The following is a 15117-nucleotide window of genomic DNA, read 5'->3' on the forward strand; positions in this document are numbered from 1 at the left end:
TAAGCTAATGCCATTGTTTGAAGCACTTACTAAGATATTCCACAAACTGTCCAATCAGCAAAAACAAAACATTGCTATTTATCTCATACCAGCTTAAATCCCTTTCCTGAACAAACAATAATATAAGATAGATTATGAATTTAGTGGACATAAATTACATTAATATTATTGCATTAACACGCTATTATCCAATTTCGACAAGGTTTTTTGTACAAAACACAGTTTCCAGAGCCTTAGCTCAAATTGAAAAAAACCATACACAATAAATTAACATTATTACAAGGAAGACGAAACTGAAATACAGATATTGCAAAGCTTATTGGTTCACATGATTTCTTCAATATCAAGCCAGTCATTTGATTCCTTGGTTTCGGGGTTTTGACTACGTACCTGCTCAGACCCAGAATGTTCATTACCAACACAGTTAACATCTTTAACCGAGTCCGTAGAGCTCCTGCCCAGCTGAACCCAGTCTCTTGAGTCTTTCATTGAAGAATCAGAACCAGATGTCACTTTTTTGTAACTTATTGGCACATCATCATCATCCTCAAGATCACTGAATGAAACATCTTCATCATTATCAAGAGGGACTGTTGTAGCACTTGTTCCAACTGCCTCCGAAGTTTCCTCTTTTAACCAGTCATCAGCATCATCTTCGTATTTCTCAATAGAAACTACAGAAGACCCGGATGTCAAATGTTGATGTTTGGCTTCTTTTATTGGCTCTTCCTCAATGACAGACTTGTCAATGACCTGCACCTCAGTACTCAGAACTGGGTGCTTTTCTGTTGGAATTTCAACAGCCACAGAAGTAGTGGCAACCTCAGTTTCAGATTCCTTGAATGGCACTGACTTAGATTGAGCTGAATAAGGCACAGAAAGAGACTCTTCATGTCGTAAATCAGCCTCTATAATTGAAGTGACACTTTCAGGATGATCTTCTGCAGTCTTAGCCTTTGCTAGGTGCTGTATCCCTTGCATTAACACTGCTCTTGCTTCAACTATCTGCATGCAGAACAGTTAACAGTTAGAAAAGCAGAGAGGTAAAGCGAAACAGAGGCGTGAAGCAATGTGAATCACAAGGAAAAGCACATCCAATCAGTCCCTTCATTCCATATTAATATGGCTTTAAAATTTTTGGGGTTATATTTTAAGGAAATGACGTGCATAATAGATGAAAATGTTGGTAGAAGGTGAAACAAGAAATCTGAAAAGAAACTGAGACTAGAGAAAGATGGCCACTGCAAGGAAATGTCAGGATGATAAAAGCAATTTATACACTAGCAGTCCTTTATTGTGAGAGGAAAATTGGTGACAAATGACATTCAAGGATGAAAAAGATGTGCATAGAACTTGATGAGCTTCTATTTCCGAGTACACTTAAGAATATTGAACAGTAATTACTTTGTTAATATTAGTTTTATTCTCATTGTCATACCCAGTGGCGGATCTTGACATTGAATTTTGAGGGAGCCGTTGTATATATATAAAGGGAAATTTAAAAAAAAAATGGGGGAGCCATCATTTATAAAAAGGGAAATTTAAAAAAAAAAATTAAGGGCCACAGAGCAAATTTTCCGAATTTTGGGGGAGCCAAGGCTCTCCCTGGCTCCTTACAGGTTCTGCCTCTGGTCATACCTGCGGCAGATAAAATTCCTTGAGTGAAGGCTCAAGAACATGATACACAACACTTTGGATCACAATAAATTAGGGCATAAACCAATGAAAAGAAAGAAATAAAGATCCAAAAACTTACTTGGGGAGTAGAGAGTAGTTCTGCATCATGTTTATTTAGTCGAGGAAGCAGAAGTACAAAATAGATCTTCCAAAAGCAACCTTCACTCATATATCCTGGGCAAAGTTCAATCCTAAGAGCAGCCAAACTTGGGGTAAGACGTTCAACAGCTAAGGCATGTTCTTGTTGCTCATCAGACATATCAAAATCTGATATTTCAAAACAATAAAAGGATTAAAGAAATTAGCCACAATCATACCGTTGATATATGCACAACCACATCGTTGAATTAAGGGTACAGCAGCCCTTTAGGAAAACCAAAATGGAAAAGAAGCGATACAGAAATATTCCATTAAATGCAGCTTCAGACAATACACCAAAATATTCACTAAGTTTCTGAAAAGCCTTGAATTTACAATATGCCTTTTTTGCCCTGTATGTCATCTAAATGATAGGGGGAAAATATGATTCAACCAAGACTTACATAACTAAAAACCTCAAGAGCATATTACCAAGAGCATATTACCAAGAAGTTTATTGCACTGAATGACAGAAATTCTCAAACCATGATCAAACTTATATACATTATATAAATATACACAAAAAGGTCTAAAATAAGACTCATGCGCAGTTCTGATAGTTGCTTTACAACCAAACAATTAGCCATCAACTCTTAATGTACACATAAGGCAGAAAGCGAGCATTTCACATGCCTGTGTCAAAGCAAACAAACTTAACTATACAGGGTTCGTTATCCAAGTCTCGTAGAGATATCAAACTTTAACGGATTTAGAAACCACAATGCAAAAAAGCAATTGAAAGATCCTTTATAGCAACCATAAAGGATCAAATTGTAAGTTACTTCATTTTATTATCCACTGATTTCAAAAAAAAAATTATACCATTCTATAATCAATGATCAATTTTCAATTATCAGCCACGCGTTACAAAATCTAGCATCAGAGTTAATCAAATAAAATTCAAAATTTGCAAAAGAACAAAAAGAAAAAGAAATTACACATAAAAAAAAGGTCTCAATGAAGGAACAAGAAGTCAGCTTGTTTCAAATGTTCATTATTCTAATTTAATTAGGCCAATAATCTAAAAATTATAAATTAAGTAAATTACCATCAAAATCACCATCATCGGGAATGGGGAAATCGAGCCAAGTTTCTGGATGCATCGCCATATCCCTGGCGAATGCGACCACTTCTTCGGTCACACCGACAGCGTATCCAATCGCGTGTTTTTCAGGACCATCTTCCTCGGACCCAAACTGAAGGAAATTCGAAGCGATCTTAGTGAACTCCGAGACGTTTATATTACTAGATAGATGCGAGATTCCACTCTTGAATTTTCCACCGATCTCCGATAAATCATTACGGATTCCAGCTATCAGTTCCTCATCGGACAACTCATCCGGATCATCAGATGGCGACCCGAGAGATTTTGCCTCCTCCACCAGAAGCTCGTGCTTTTGTTCCGTTGACTCTGGAGGAGTCGGAGCGAGGAAGGAAGCAACGCCCCAGAATTGACGCGTTAGGGTTTTGGTGAGCTCGGAGAGGTCGTCTTTGACGCCACGTGGAGTGTTGGGATCTGATGAGGCTTGGTTGGGATTCGCATCGGATTCGGAATTCGGATTTGCGGCTGCATTGGTTTGATCCTCTTCGTCTTCGTCAAGCTTGAGCGAGCTAGCAATCGATCTAGCTAACCACGACATTTCTTTATGGTTTCTCCCTTAAATTTGTATTGTAATTATGACTTGTATGGTTGGGAATACTTTGTTGACGGTGATAATAGGTAGAGGTGGATGCATTAGTCTTAAACGATAGCGTTTTCGTCTTCTTGCGCGTACTGTGGTTGTGTGTATCCATCACTAAGCCATTTTTCTAGAACTATAATCTAATTTGGTGGGATTTTGTTTAAGATGTAGAAAATTTAGGACATTATATAACATAAGATACTATTTTTCTTAATAATATCTTTTTGACATTAATATCAATAAAATATTTTTTTAATATAAGGTGATCACAATATAATATTTGTTCTATAGATCCTTAACAATTTGACAATAAAAATTGAATACCCTTGTAATCTTTAGAGCTCGAACTTAGAACTCCTAGGAATAATAATCATTATTTTAACTACTAAGTTAACTTAGTTCGTGCAATAAAATATTAGGTTAACTACATAATTGACCACTTATATTTATGTTTTATTCACTTTCCCTCATTGATTTCAAAAAATCTAATATATGATTACTTTTGTTTTTTATTTAATTAATATATAATTACTTTCATTTTATTTAATTAAAATGTAGTCACTACATATTAATTGTCGTTAACTGTTAATAGATTAGATGATGTGGTATTTTGATATTATCATATATTTGGTCCTTATTATTTATCTACTCTCCCAATTTAGTTTTACTTTTATAAATTAAACTAAATGCAATCCTTCAATCATGTCATTAGTGTCGTGTGTCATGATATGTCACCATTTGATTAGAAGATTAACTTTATTTCAATTTAATATATTTATTTTATCCTATTGTTAAAAGAAAACAAAACAAATTGGAGTTAAAGGAATTCAAACTTGGGTTTGTTGAAAACCAAGCATATACTCAACCATTAAACCAAGATCAATGGTTGGTTTAAAATAGACAAAATGATGTATATATTTTGTATCTAGTGTATAAATACTTAACTTATAATATTATATATATATATATATATATATATATTTATATTAATTTATTAAATATATTTTATTAAACTTAATTTAAAAATATTTTATTCTAATTTTAATTTAAAAATATATATTTTATTCCTATCTAAATTTAAAAAAATATATTTTACTATTATTTTATCTTTTCAAAGTATTTATTTTATCTTAATTTACTAAATATATTATAATATTAATTTAAATTATTAAATTTATTTTAATTTATTAAAAGTATAACTAAATTAAGAGAATATGTAAATAATAGGGACCAAATGTGTGATTATACCAAAATATTTAACTGGTACATCACCTAACCTATTAGCAATAGTTAACTCTTGGTTACAACATCTTAATTAAATAAAAATAAAATTAATTATATATTATGTTTTTTAAAATCAGTAAAAAGAAATAGACAAAATACAAATATAAGTGATCAATTATATAGTTAACCCTAAAATATTTTAAAATGCATATATTTTGATACTTTGGATTTTAAGTTTTGAGGTTTGGGTTTGGATAAAAAAGATATTGTTTTATTTTGAATTAAAGAAATAATTATTTTTGAGTAGTAAATTTTAATCAAATAAACTATTTAATTTATTTAATTTATTTAATTTAATGACTATAAATTAGTGTAAAATGTGTTAATTTTACAAAGTGTAAGTGAAACCTATCCCCATGTATGTATGTATATATATATATATATATATATATATTTATAATCTATAATCTGCATAAAAATATGAATTAAAATATGAATCAATAGAAGCATCGTTTATTTTTCATAATACTAAAAGATAAAATGAATTTAATCACCTACATTTTAGCAATACCTACAAGTCTAAAAATGTTTAAAATAAATGCTTCAAAAATAGGTTATAGAGGTATTCTAGAACATGTAAAAGATATAAAAAGATCATATAGTCCGGTTTATATTTATTTGGATATTGAAATTCAATTCAACAAAATTTTAGTACAATTAAAAAAATTATCAATTTTTTATGTATTAAAAGATTTTACTGCAAATCAACAAAAGAAATTTGTACAAAAAGATGTAAATATTTCTTGTAGAATTATTCTAATATTACTTGTAAATAAAAGAAATGTTTTATGATAATTAATTCTCAGGATTTCAAAAACAAACCAATTTAATGTTGTTGGAATCTATTTTCATCTTAGGGGTTGATCGGTCCATGGAATGTAAGATTACCATTGAGAATAAGATAACCAGAATGCTACATTACAGAGCACATTACTAGAATATTGTATTATCTTGTTTGGTTTATTTGATATGAATATAAGATTACAGTGTTTTGATGAAAGAATATAAGATAAAAAAATGTGTTTAACTAAATTTTCTTGAGATAAATTTTCTTTTTTAACAAATGAAAGTTTATAGAAAACATATTTTTTATTATTTTTAATTTATATTTTTAATAAATTTTGTACACAAATAACTTTAATTCACGAGATAATCCACTCTCCATATTAATTGCTGAGATAGGGTGAATGCTACAGTCCCCGTCGTTGGTCGCCAAGTGCTCCGAGCGAGGAAGGATGTCGCCATGGCATCCATGCGACCTGTGGTGAGAGAATGAAGCATTGTATACCTGCGAGGAAGAAGGTCGCCATGTACTCCGGGCGAGGAAGGAGGTTGCCATGGCATCCGTGCGACATGTGGTGCTTTGCATGCTCCATGCAACTCGCATGGGGTAGGTTGCCATGTACGCCCGGCGACCAGCGTTCACGCCTGCTCCTTCTGCACAATTCCCTGTTTCTGCTCCCTCAATGCGTGATTCACTGCCGCTACATGCCTATGCTCCTCCCATGCATCTATCATAGCTGCATTATTTGCAGCGTGAAATCACCTCACTAACGCTCAAATTGAATGCATTTCAACGCTCAAATTGGTTGCAGCTCACCAATGGTTCAAATTGATTGCAGCTCACCAACGACAAATAAGTGTGTTATATATTGAATATGGGGGGTTTAGGGTAGAAGCATAAGAAAGAAAGAAAGAAAATTTGACAAGAGGAAAGAAAGGAAAGGAAGAAGAAGAAAGGGAGATAAAGGCTCAAACATCATTTGTGAGGTAATTTTTTATTGTTTAAATTAGTTTATTATATGAAATTATTAGTTTGTTAGTTTATGGTTTAGGGTTTAATTTAGTTAATTAGTTTGTTAGTATAGATTATTAGTTTGTTAGTTTAAGTTATATTATATTAGTTTGTTAGTTTAAGTTATATTATATTAGTTTGTTAGTTTAAGTTATATATTATATTATATAAAAAATTAGTTAATTAGTTTCTTAGTTAAAGTTATTATATGTATAAAAATTATTTAATTAATTTTTAGTGTGTTTAAACGTATATTAGGTTGTTTGTTGAAGTTGAAGTTATAATTAGTGTTTAATTAGTTTGTTAGTTTGTTATTTTAACTAAGTTATATTACAATAAAGAAATATTTCATTAGTTTATTATAATATATTAGATTATATAAAATTAATTTGTATAAAATATTTTGTTTAGAGAAAAAATTTGTTTACACGAACAGAGCATTATTCCACAATTTTTGCCCACGTACAGATTGATTCGAAGAAAGAAACAAGAAAGGACCCTAATGCTTTTGTTGAACTTGGTCATACTTTTGTTGTGTCATGCATACGCCGTAACGTCGGAGGAGAAGACCAAACATTTAGAGTTGATTTGTGACACAAATGGTGTGATTGTGGTCGTTTTCAGGCATGGAAATATTCATGTGCTCATGCAGTCGCTGCATGTATGTATGCTGGTGTAAGCGCATACACTTATGTTGATGAATGCTTTCACCTACATAGGATATTAAATATCTACAGCTATGTGTTCAGACAGATCCCGAATGAATCATATTGGCCCAAAAAGGATCATGACGAATGACTGCCAATTCCAATGCTTCGTAGAAGTCCAAAGAGTCGACATGAGTCCACTCGTATTCATACCAGTATGGATTTCCATGCTAGAGAGAGAGGTCAAGCAAAGAGATGTGGATTATGTAGGGGTTTAGGCTATTCAAAAAACAATTGTCCTAATTTACCAAGATATAGGCCTCATCATTAGTAGTCATATATGTATTTTTATGTATTTATATATTTGATTTTATAATAATGAACCTATTTTTGCAAGGAAATTTATGTAATTTATGTTCTTAAATTAATAGATCTTCGAATTGAAGTTGAATTATAATAATAATTTATGTAATAATGATATGATTTGATTTAGTAATGATTTGATAATAATGATTTAATAATGAATTTATATTTAAAATTATAATAATGATTTAGTAATGATTACTAATAATGATTTATTATTAATATTTAATGATTTGATATTAATGATTTAGTAATGATTGATAATAAAGAAATTATTATTAATATTTAATGATTTGATAGTAATATTTAGTAATAATTAGTAATAATGAAATTATTAATATTTAATGTTTTGATTGTAATTATTTAGTAATTATTAGTAATAATGAAATTATAATAATGATTTAATAATTATTACTAATAATTATGGAATAATAATATTTCATGATTTGATAAATTATTGTATCTTCACATTGAAGTTGAATTTATGTAATTTTTATCGATAAATTATTCAAGCGTACTTTTTAAATAGTGAGACCTAATTAATATGACATTTACAATCCGAGGACTTGAACATATTTGAATGGACGTGTGGTTCAATTAACCCTATTTTAGTTACATAACTAATATCCATCCATGGAACACTGATTTGATTTATAATAATGATATGATTTCATTTAGTAATGATTTGATAATAAATAACAAATGAGTTTACAATTGTTGTCGATGCCGGGGTGTTGTTGAATGATAATGTCGGGGCGGACGTCTGATGCGTTGTGGTCATTACGGTTGCTCAAGAGTATGGTACACATCCTCCTCATTCATTGGGGGCATTTGAACTGCCATTCCACTAGTTTACGATTCATTCCCACCTGCAAACGTTGACTGCCAAATACTGGTATTTGACATCATAGATGTCATTTGGTCAAAGTCATACGTCGACTAAAACATGAGAGAGTAGATAGGTGCCTCAGACTGCACAAACTCTGGTATGTATGCCGGGACAGTAGAATCATCAAATGCGTGATGCAACGATCATGTATCGCCGAACGGTTATGGTGCGCTATTATCCACATCGGTTATTTCCACTTCAGGTTGTTGAGATGAACTCTCACTCTTACTCCCACTCGGTAGAGAGTATTCAGCTTTACCAAATCTTTTCTTAAAACTCAAAAACGGCCACCTCTCTACCATTGTTTTCAAGAACGACTTTCCATTATCCCAAAAATAAGCAAGGTAAGCCGAAATCTCAAAATTAAAGTCATCGTCTTGAATGGGGTCAAGAGTTGGCATGAATGAAGCCCTATTGTTCCAAGCATTAATGTAGGTTGCATGCTTCTCAACCCAATTCACCTTTTCTTTACGACGACCATCAAATCTGTGCAGGTGGTCATGTGTCTCAACCCAATTCACCTGACGACGACCATCTAAGTTTTAGAGGAGGTCATGATCCCATGTACTCTCTGGAATAGGTTGGTGGAAGTGGAATTGCCTCAGAACTCTATCCGTAAATTGGATCTCAAAAAAAGCAAAATTGATCAATGGTGTAACAGTACACCAATATTGAACCCCATCAAAAACATCGTGCGACACCAACGCTAAAATTTCTTCATTTATGTATGGTCTCCAATTAAACTGTAAAATTAAAATAACAATAAAATTGATTTAAATCAAATAATATAGTTAACTTAAATAATAATTAATAATAACATATTATGCAAACCTCCTTTTTTCCCTTAATGTCGATCTTCAGCTTGAACTCTTTAATATTGTTGTGCACCAACCTCGTGCCTTCAATTTTATGCCTCCATCTGTATATCAATCAAAACAAAAATATGGTCATTTTGTTCTGTTGAAAACATTTTGATGTTTCGATATAACAAATTTTGTTAAATGAATTTTAAGATTTTACAAAAGATTTTCTAAGTATATTCGATGTAATTATTCGAATATCAAAATATTACTCCAAGTCTTTCAAAGTTCATTTTAATCCTTACTAAAGTGTAAAATTGTGTTTTTACTTAAACTATTTTAAAACAATTTTACAAAGTATTTCGAGCCTTAATCGAGCCAAAAATATTTTCTTTTTAAAGGGTTTCAAAAAAATCAGATTGTCCAGGGGGTACAGATTCCTCCCAGGGGATACAGATTCCCCCTTCAGGGGGAATAGATTCCCCCCTCAGGGGTACCGATTCCCCCCTGTCTAACGGTCAAAAACATATTGCACTTAGGGAACCGATTCCCCATGAGAGGGTATCGATTCCGCCCACGCTCCAAGTTATTTTATTAATTGTTTCTCATCTCCAAACGGCTCCAAAACATCCCCAACGGCTATATACGACTTCAAACACATTCCAAGCTATAAATACAACCTAAGGACACTTGAAGATGCAAGAGAACAACCATCCAAGCAATCAAACACAAGAGAAGAGTTTTTCATTCTTATTTCATCTTTCTCTTATAAATATTTTGTTCTTGTGAGCTTAATTCTTGTAAACACCTACCTTAGAGTGGTTTTCTTGTTTACATTTCTTATCCTTTTGTAAAGGGTAAAGATTCTAGCTAATCCCGTGTAAAAGCTAGAGCAAAGGTTCTAGTTTAGCCCGGAAAAACTAGGGAGTTTGTAAGGTTACTCTTTATCCTCAAAAGAAAGAACAAATTAGTGAATTTGTTGGAAAATCCTTGGTGAGGATCTAAGGTAGTGGACATAGACTTTGGTTGAGAAAGTCGAACCACTATAAATCATTGTGCAATTCTCTATCTTTCAATCTTCTTACTCCCTAAACACAAAACCATTCCAACCCCTCTTTGCAAACCGTTCCGGTTGTCAATTCGAGCTTCCAAAAATCCTAACAATTGGCATCAGAGCCTAACTCATTAAGAAGGTTTAACCACCTTGAGACGATCCTAGAAGAAGCTCTACCAATTCCCGACACAACCGAGAAGATGGCTTCTATCTCCGGCTCATTCCACATGGAAGACTCCCTACCAACGGACAAGCCTCCATACTTCAATGGAGTCAACTATCATCATTGGAAGAAATTAATGAAGGTATTCATCCAATCCAATGATCTTGATGCATGGGAGATAATCGAGAATGGCTACTCTTCTCCAAAGAAGAAGGAGAAGAAGATGAGTGACAAAGAACGGAAGAAAGCTCAACTTAATGCCAAGGTCATGCACATGTTGTTTTGTGCATTTGGTGATGAAATCTATGAAGGGGTTTCTTCATGTTCAAGTGCCAAGGAGATTTAGAGTAAGCTTGAGGAAATCCATGGAAACAAGAAAGAAGAACCAATAAAGGTGGTGTCTCTAATGGCTCGTGAAGAGTCCAAGGTATCTTCTAACTCAAATGAATTTAATTCATATACGTTTTATGAGTTACAAGATACTTTTAATAGGTTATATTCGGAGTTTGAGACCATGAACTCCAAATATAAGAAAATGATTTCAAAATTTAAAACCGAAAATGATTTTCTTTTGAAAACAAAAATAGATTTTGAAAGCTAAAATGAAATTTTGAAAATGGATTTAGAGCTTTCAAAAATAAAAATTGAAAGTTTTGAAAAAGAAAATCTTGATTTAAAAGTTAAGCTTGAATGCTTAACAAAAGAAAAAGAAATCATTTTAAATAATTTATTTAGTTCAATAATGACAATATGCTCACATTGTCATTATCATGGTCATAAGGAACATACTTGTCCTTTGAAGAAAGGAAAATGTTTTAAAATTAGACAAATATGGGTTCCGAAAGGAACAAGGGGCATTGAAACTAACGTCCAAGGATCCAAATCAATTTGGATACCAAAATCTACTTAAATGTCTCTTGTAGGTGTGTGGGAGCAATGGTGATGAAAATGATGATATTCAAGATGCTCTAGCCACATATGAAAAAGGAATGGATAACCTCTAAGCTTAATACTTTTAATTTTGGTTGTTTGGTTGCTCATTTGATTTTAAGCATGCATGAGTTTTGGTTTTAAATGATTATGCATCATTGTTTTAATCTCATGTATGTTGAAAATATGATTATGATGAACATTTTAAAGATATATTAATTTTTAAGAATTTTTAGTTATCATAATAAAATTTTGGTCAAATTGGTTTTTAATGCAAATGATATCTCTCTAACAATTGATATCAACTTTTCAAATGTTTTGATTTTATAAATTTTAAAATTTTTGACCTAAATTTAAATGTTTATGCATGTGGTTTAAATAAAAATGATATCTCTCTAACAATTGATATCAAAATTTTCAAATGCATAACATTTTTGGAAAACTTTATGCATATGCACTTAATTTTAACAATTGGTATTGATATTAAATTTCAACAATTGGTATTGCATAAAGTATTTTAGTCTTGGATATATTGAATTTCATGTGCTACTAACATGTTTGTTATTCTTTGTTGAAATTCAATTTTATTTAAGTGTCTTGTTCTTAAAGCTAAATTTTATTTGGAATGCATTTATTGAGGGGGAGCTTTGATTTTTTTCAATTGATTTTTAAAATGTCAAATTTACTACTTACTCTCCAAAGTTATTTTGAACTTTAAAAGATTATAGTCTTTTTTATTTAACAAAAAGGGGGAGAAGTGTTAAAGTGTTTTAAAGGAGAGAAGTGTTAAAGTAAGGGGGAGTAATTTTTCAAACTTGATTTCAAAATCTTAAAATTACTCAAATGTTTTGTTATATCAAAAAGGGGGAGATTGTTGAAAACATTTTGATGTTTCGATATAACAAATTTTGTTAAATGAATTTTAAGATTTTACAAAAGATTTTCTAAGTATATTCTATGTAATTATTCGAATATCAAAATATTACTCCAAGTCTTTCAAAGTTCATTTTAATCCTTACTAAAATGTAAAATTGTGTTTTATACTTAAACTATTTCAAAACAATTTTACAAAGTATTTCGAGCCTTAATTGAGCCAAAAATATTTTCTTTTTAAAGGGTTTCAAAAAAATCAGATTGTCCAGGGGGTACAGATTCCCCCTAGGGGGAATAGATTCCCCCCCCAGGGGGTACCGATTCCCCTTATCTAACGGTCAAAAACATATTGCACTTAGGGAACCGATTCCCTATGAGGGGGTATCGATTCCCCCCCAGCTCCAAGCTGTTTTATTAATTGTTTCTCATCTCCAAACGGCTCCAAAACATCCCCAATGGCTATATACGACTTCAAACACATTCCAAGCTATAAATACAACCTAAGGACACTTGAAGATGCAAGAGAACAACCATCCAAGCAATCAAACGAAAGAGAAGAGTTTTTCATTCTTATTTCATCTTTCTCTTGTAAATATTTTGTTCTTGTGAGCTTAATTCTTGTAAACACCTACCTTAGAGTGGTTTTCTTGTTTACATTTCTTATCCTTTTGTAAAGGGGAAAGGTTCTAGTTTAGCCCAGAAAAACTAGGGAGTTTGTAAGGTTACTCTTTATCCTCAAAAGAAAGAACTAATTATTGGAAAATCCTTGGTGAGGAGCTAAGGTAGTGGACGTAGACTTTGGTTGAGAAAGTCGAACCACTACAAATCGATGTGCAATTCTCTATCTTTCAATCTCCTTACTCCCTAAACACAAAACCGTTCCAACCCCTCTTTGCAAACCGTTTCGGTTGTCGATTCGAGCTTCTGAAAATCCTAACATGTTCAATAATTTTAATCAAAATAAATAATTTATAATTAATATTTTATATTAAAATAGAAAATTCATATTACCTTCCAGCAAGTGGAAAGTCAATCGCAGCTCGACTAATCGGTGTCAAAAACGGAAGTCTATGCCATGCCTATGATTGTAACAGCAACATCCATCCATCGATTTCTGTTGTATTATTATCATTCACGACTAATGACACCTTGCACATCTCAAGATACAAGAATGCCAATATCGCCGATCCCCAGCCATATTGCCTACTATTCACAAAATTTCTTAAAAAAAAGAAGATACTGAGTGTGAACATAATTACCAGATTTATCCGGTATCAAAATTTCCCCAATCAACTGCAATATATATGCTCGTGTTGCATATATAATTTCTTGCTCCGTACTATTTGGTTGGAGCTGAAATTGATTTTTCAACCATGACAACCTCACACTCTACCCTTTACACTCTGGTGGTACGAGCGTTTTCCCAAGAAACGCATTGCAAAGTTGTGCCACATTATTGTACTCATGTGTCATTACCACCGGCATCCCATTTGTTTGGACCCCGAGTTGCATTGCCACATCCTCCAGAGTTATCGTACATTCGCCACATGGCAAATTAAACATGTGCGTTTCTGGTCTCCAACGTTTAATCAACGCACTGATCAAACCTGGGACCAACTTGTATTCTAGCACAAATGTTACATACCAAAATCCAGTCTCTTGCAAGTTTTCTTCTATCAATCGGTGTGGCTTGGGCACATTATGTAGCCGATGACGAATGACTTGTTGCTCGTCCTCCTGCAATTAAATAATACAAAAAATTTATCATAATCATAAAATAATATTCAAATATTTATTAATTATAATTCATTAAACAAATATTTTATTCATCATTATTCCCAAATGAGTTGAAATATGTTCATTGTCAAGTCTCAACAGTGGAATTTGGTCAGCCATTGGAATGAATCTGTAAAAAAAATTAAACAACAATATTTATAAAATCATTTAATATAATCTAATATAAACTAAAAACTAACTAACAAGAATATTTTATATAATAACTTATAATATAATACACTAATATACTAACAAACTAAACTTTTTAAAATATAACTTAAACGCAGCCTTAATCAACTAATAAACTATTCTTTTATATAACTTAAACTAATAAACTATTTTTAATTATAATATAACTTAAACTACTGATAAACTAATTAACTAAATTTTTTATATAATATAAATTCAACAATTAAATATAACTTAATTTTTTAACTAACTACAAACTAATTAACTATTTTTTTATATATAATAACTTTTTTTTTTAATATATGACTATCAAACAAACTAATTAAATAATTTTTTTATTTATGTATGATATAACTTAAATTAACAATAATATAATTTAAACTAACAAACTAATTAACTAAATTTTTGTTTTACCCTAAATTCTAAACTAACAAACTAATAATTTAAAATAATAAACTAATTTAAATAAAATAAAAAATTACCTCGATGTTTGCCGGACTCCCTTTCTTCTTCTTCCTTTCCTTTCTCTCGACACTCTTCTCCCTTTCTTTCTTATGCTTCCTTAACCCCATATCATGCCCTACATATTTAAGGGTCGATTGCTTCAATTCATGCACCAATAATTGAAGACATCACGGGTCGTTGGATTCTGGTGGATTGCAGCAATAATTAATGCATGAAGCAGCAAATGATGCTGCATGAAGCAGCGAAAATGATGCAGCGATTAAAGCTGCATGGGAGCAGCGGGGAGCAGGCGAGCATGAGGGGAGCAAGCGCCAGGAATCTCGCCAGTTTGGTCGCCGGGATGACATGGTGGCCTTATAGGTCGCTTGGAATACATGACGACCTCCATTGGG

The 15117-nt window shown here is 31.9% G+C and overlaps 1 protein-coding gene across 1 annotated transcript; it reads right to left on the minus strand.

Annotated features, from left to right (window-relative positions):
• Positions 1 to 168: 168 nt before the first annotated feature.
• Positions 169 to 14771, minus strand: LOC120121580. The gene is made up of 4 exons (XM_039140899.1): positions 14760 to 14771; positions 2864 to 3468; positions 1757 to 1944; positions 169 to 1005 (listed from the first exon to the last, which is right to left on the minus strand). Exons 2-4 carry the CDS (start codon positions 3453 to 3455, stop codon positions 325 to 327), a joined length of 1461 nt encoding a protein of 486 aa, XP_038996830.1. The 5' UTR covers positions 3456 to 3468; positions 14760 to 14771; the 3' UTR covers positions 169 to 324.
• Between the last annotated feature and the right edge of the window lie 346 nt (positions 14772 to 15117).

This window comes from Hibiscus syriacus, unplaced genomic scaffold (genome assembly GCF_006381635.1).
Source record: "Hibiscus syriacus cultivar Baekdansim isolate YM2019G1 unplaced genomic scaffold, ASM638163v2 tig00110377_pilon, whole genome shotgun sequence".
NCBI lineage: Eukaryota > Viridiplantae > Streptophyta > Magnoliopsida > Malvales > Malvaceae > Hibiscus > Hibiscus syriacus.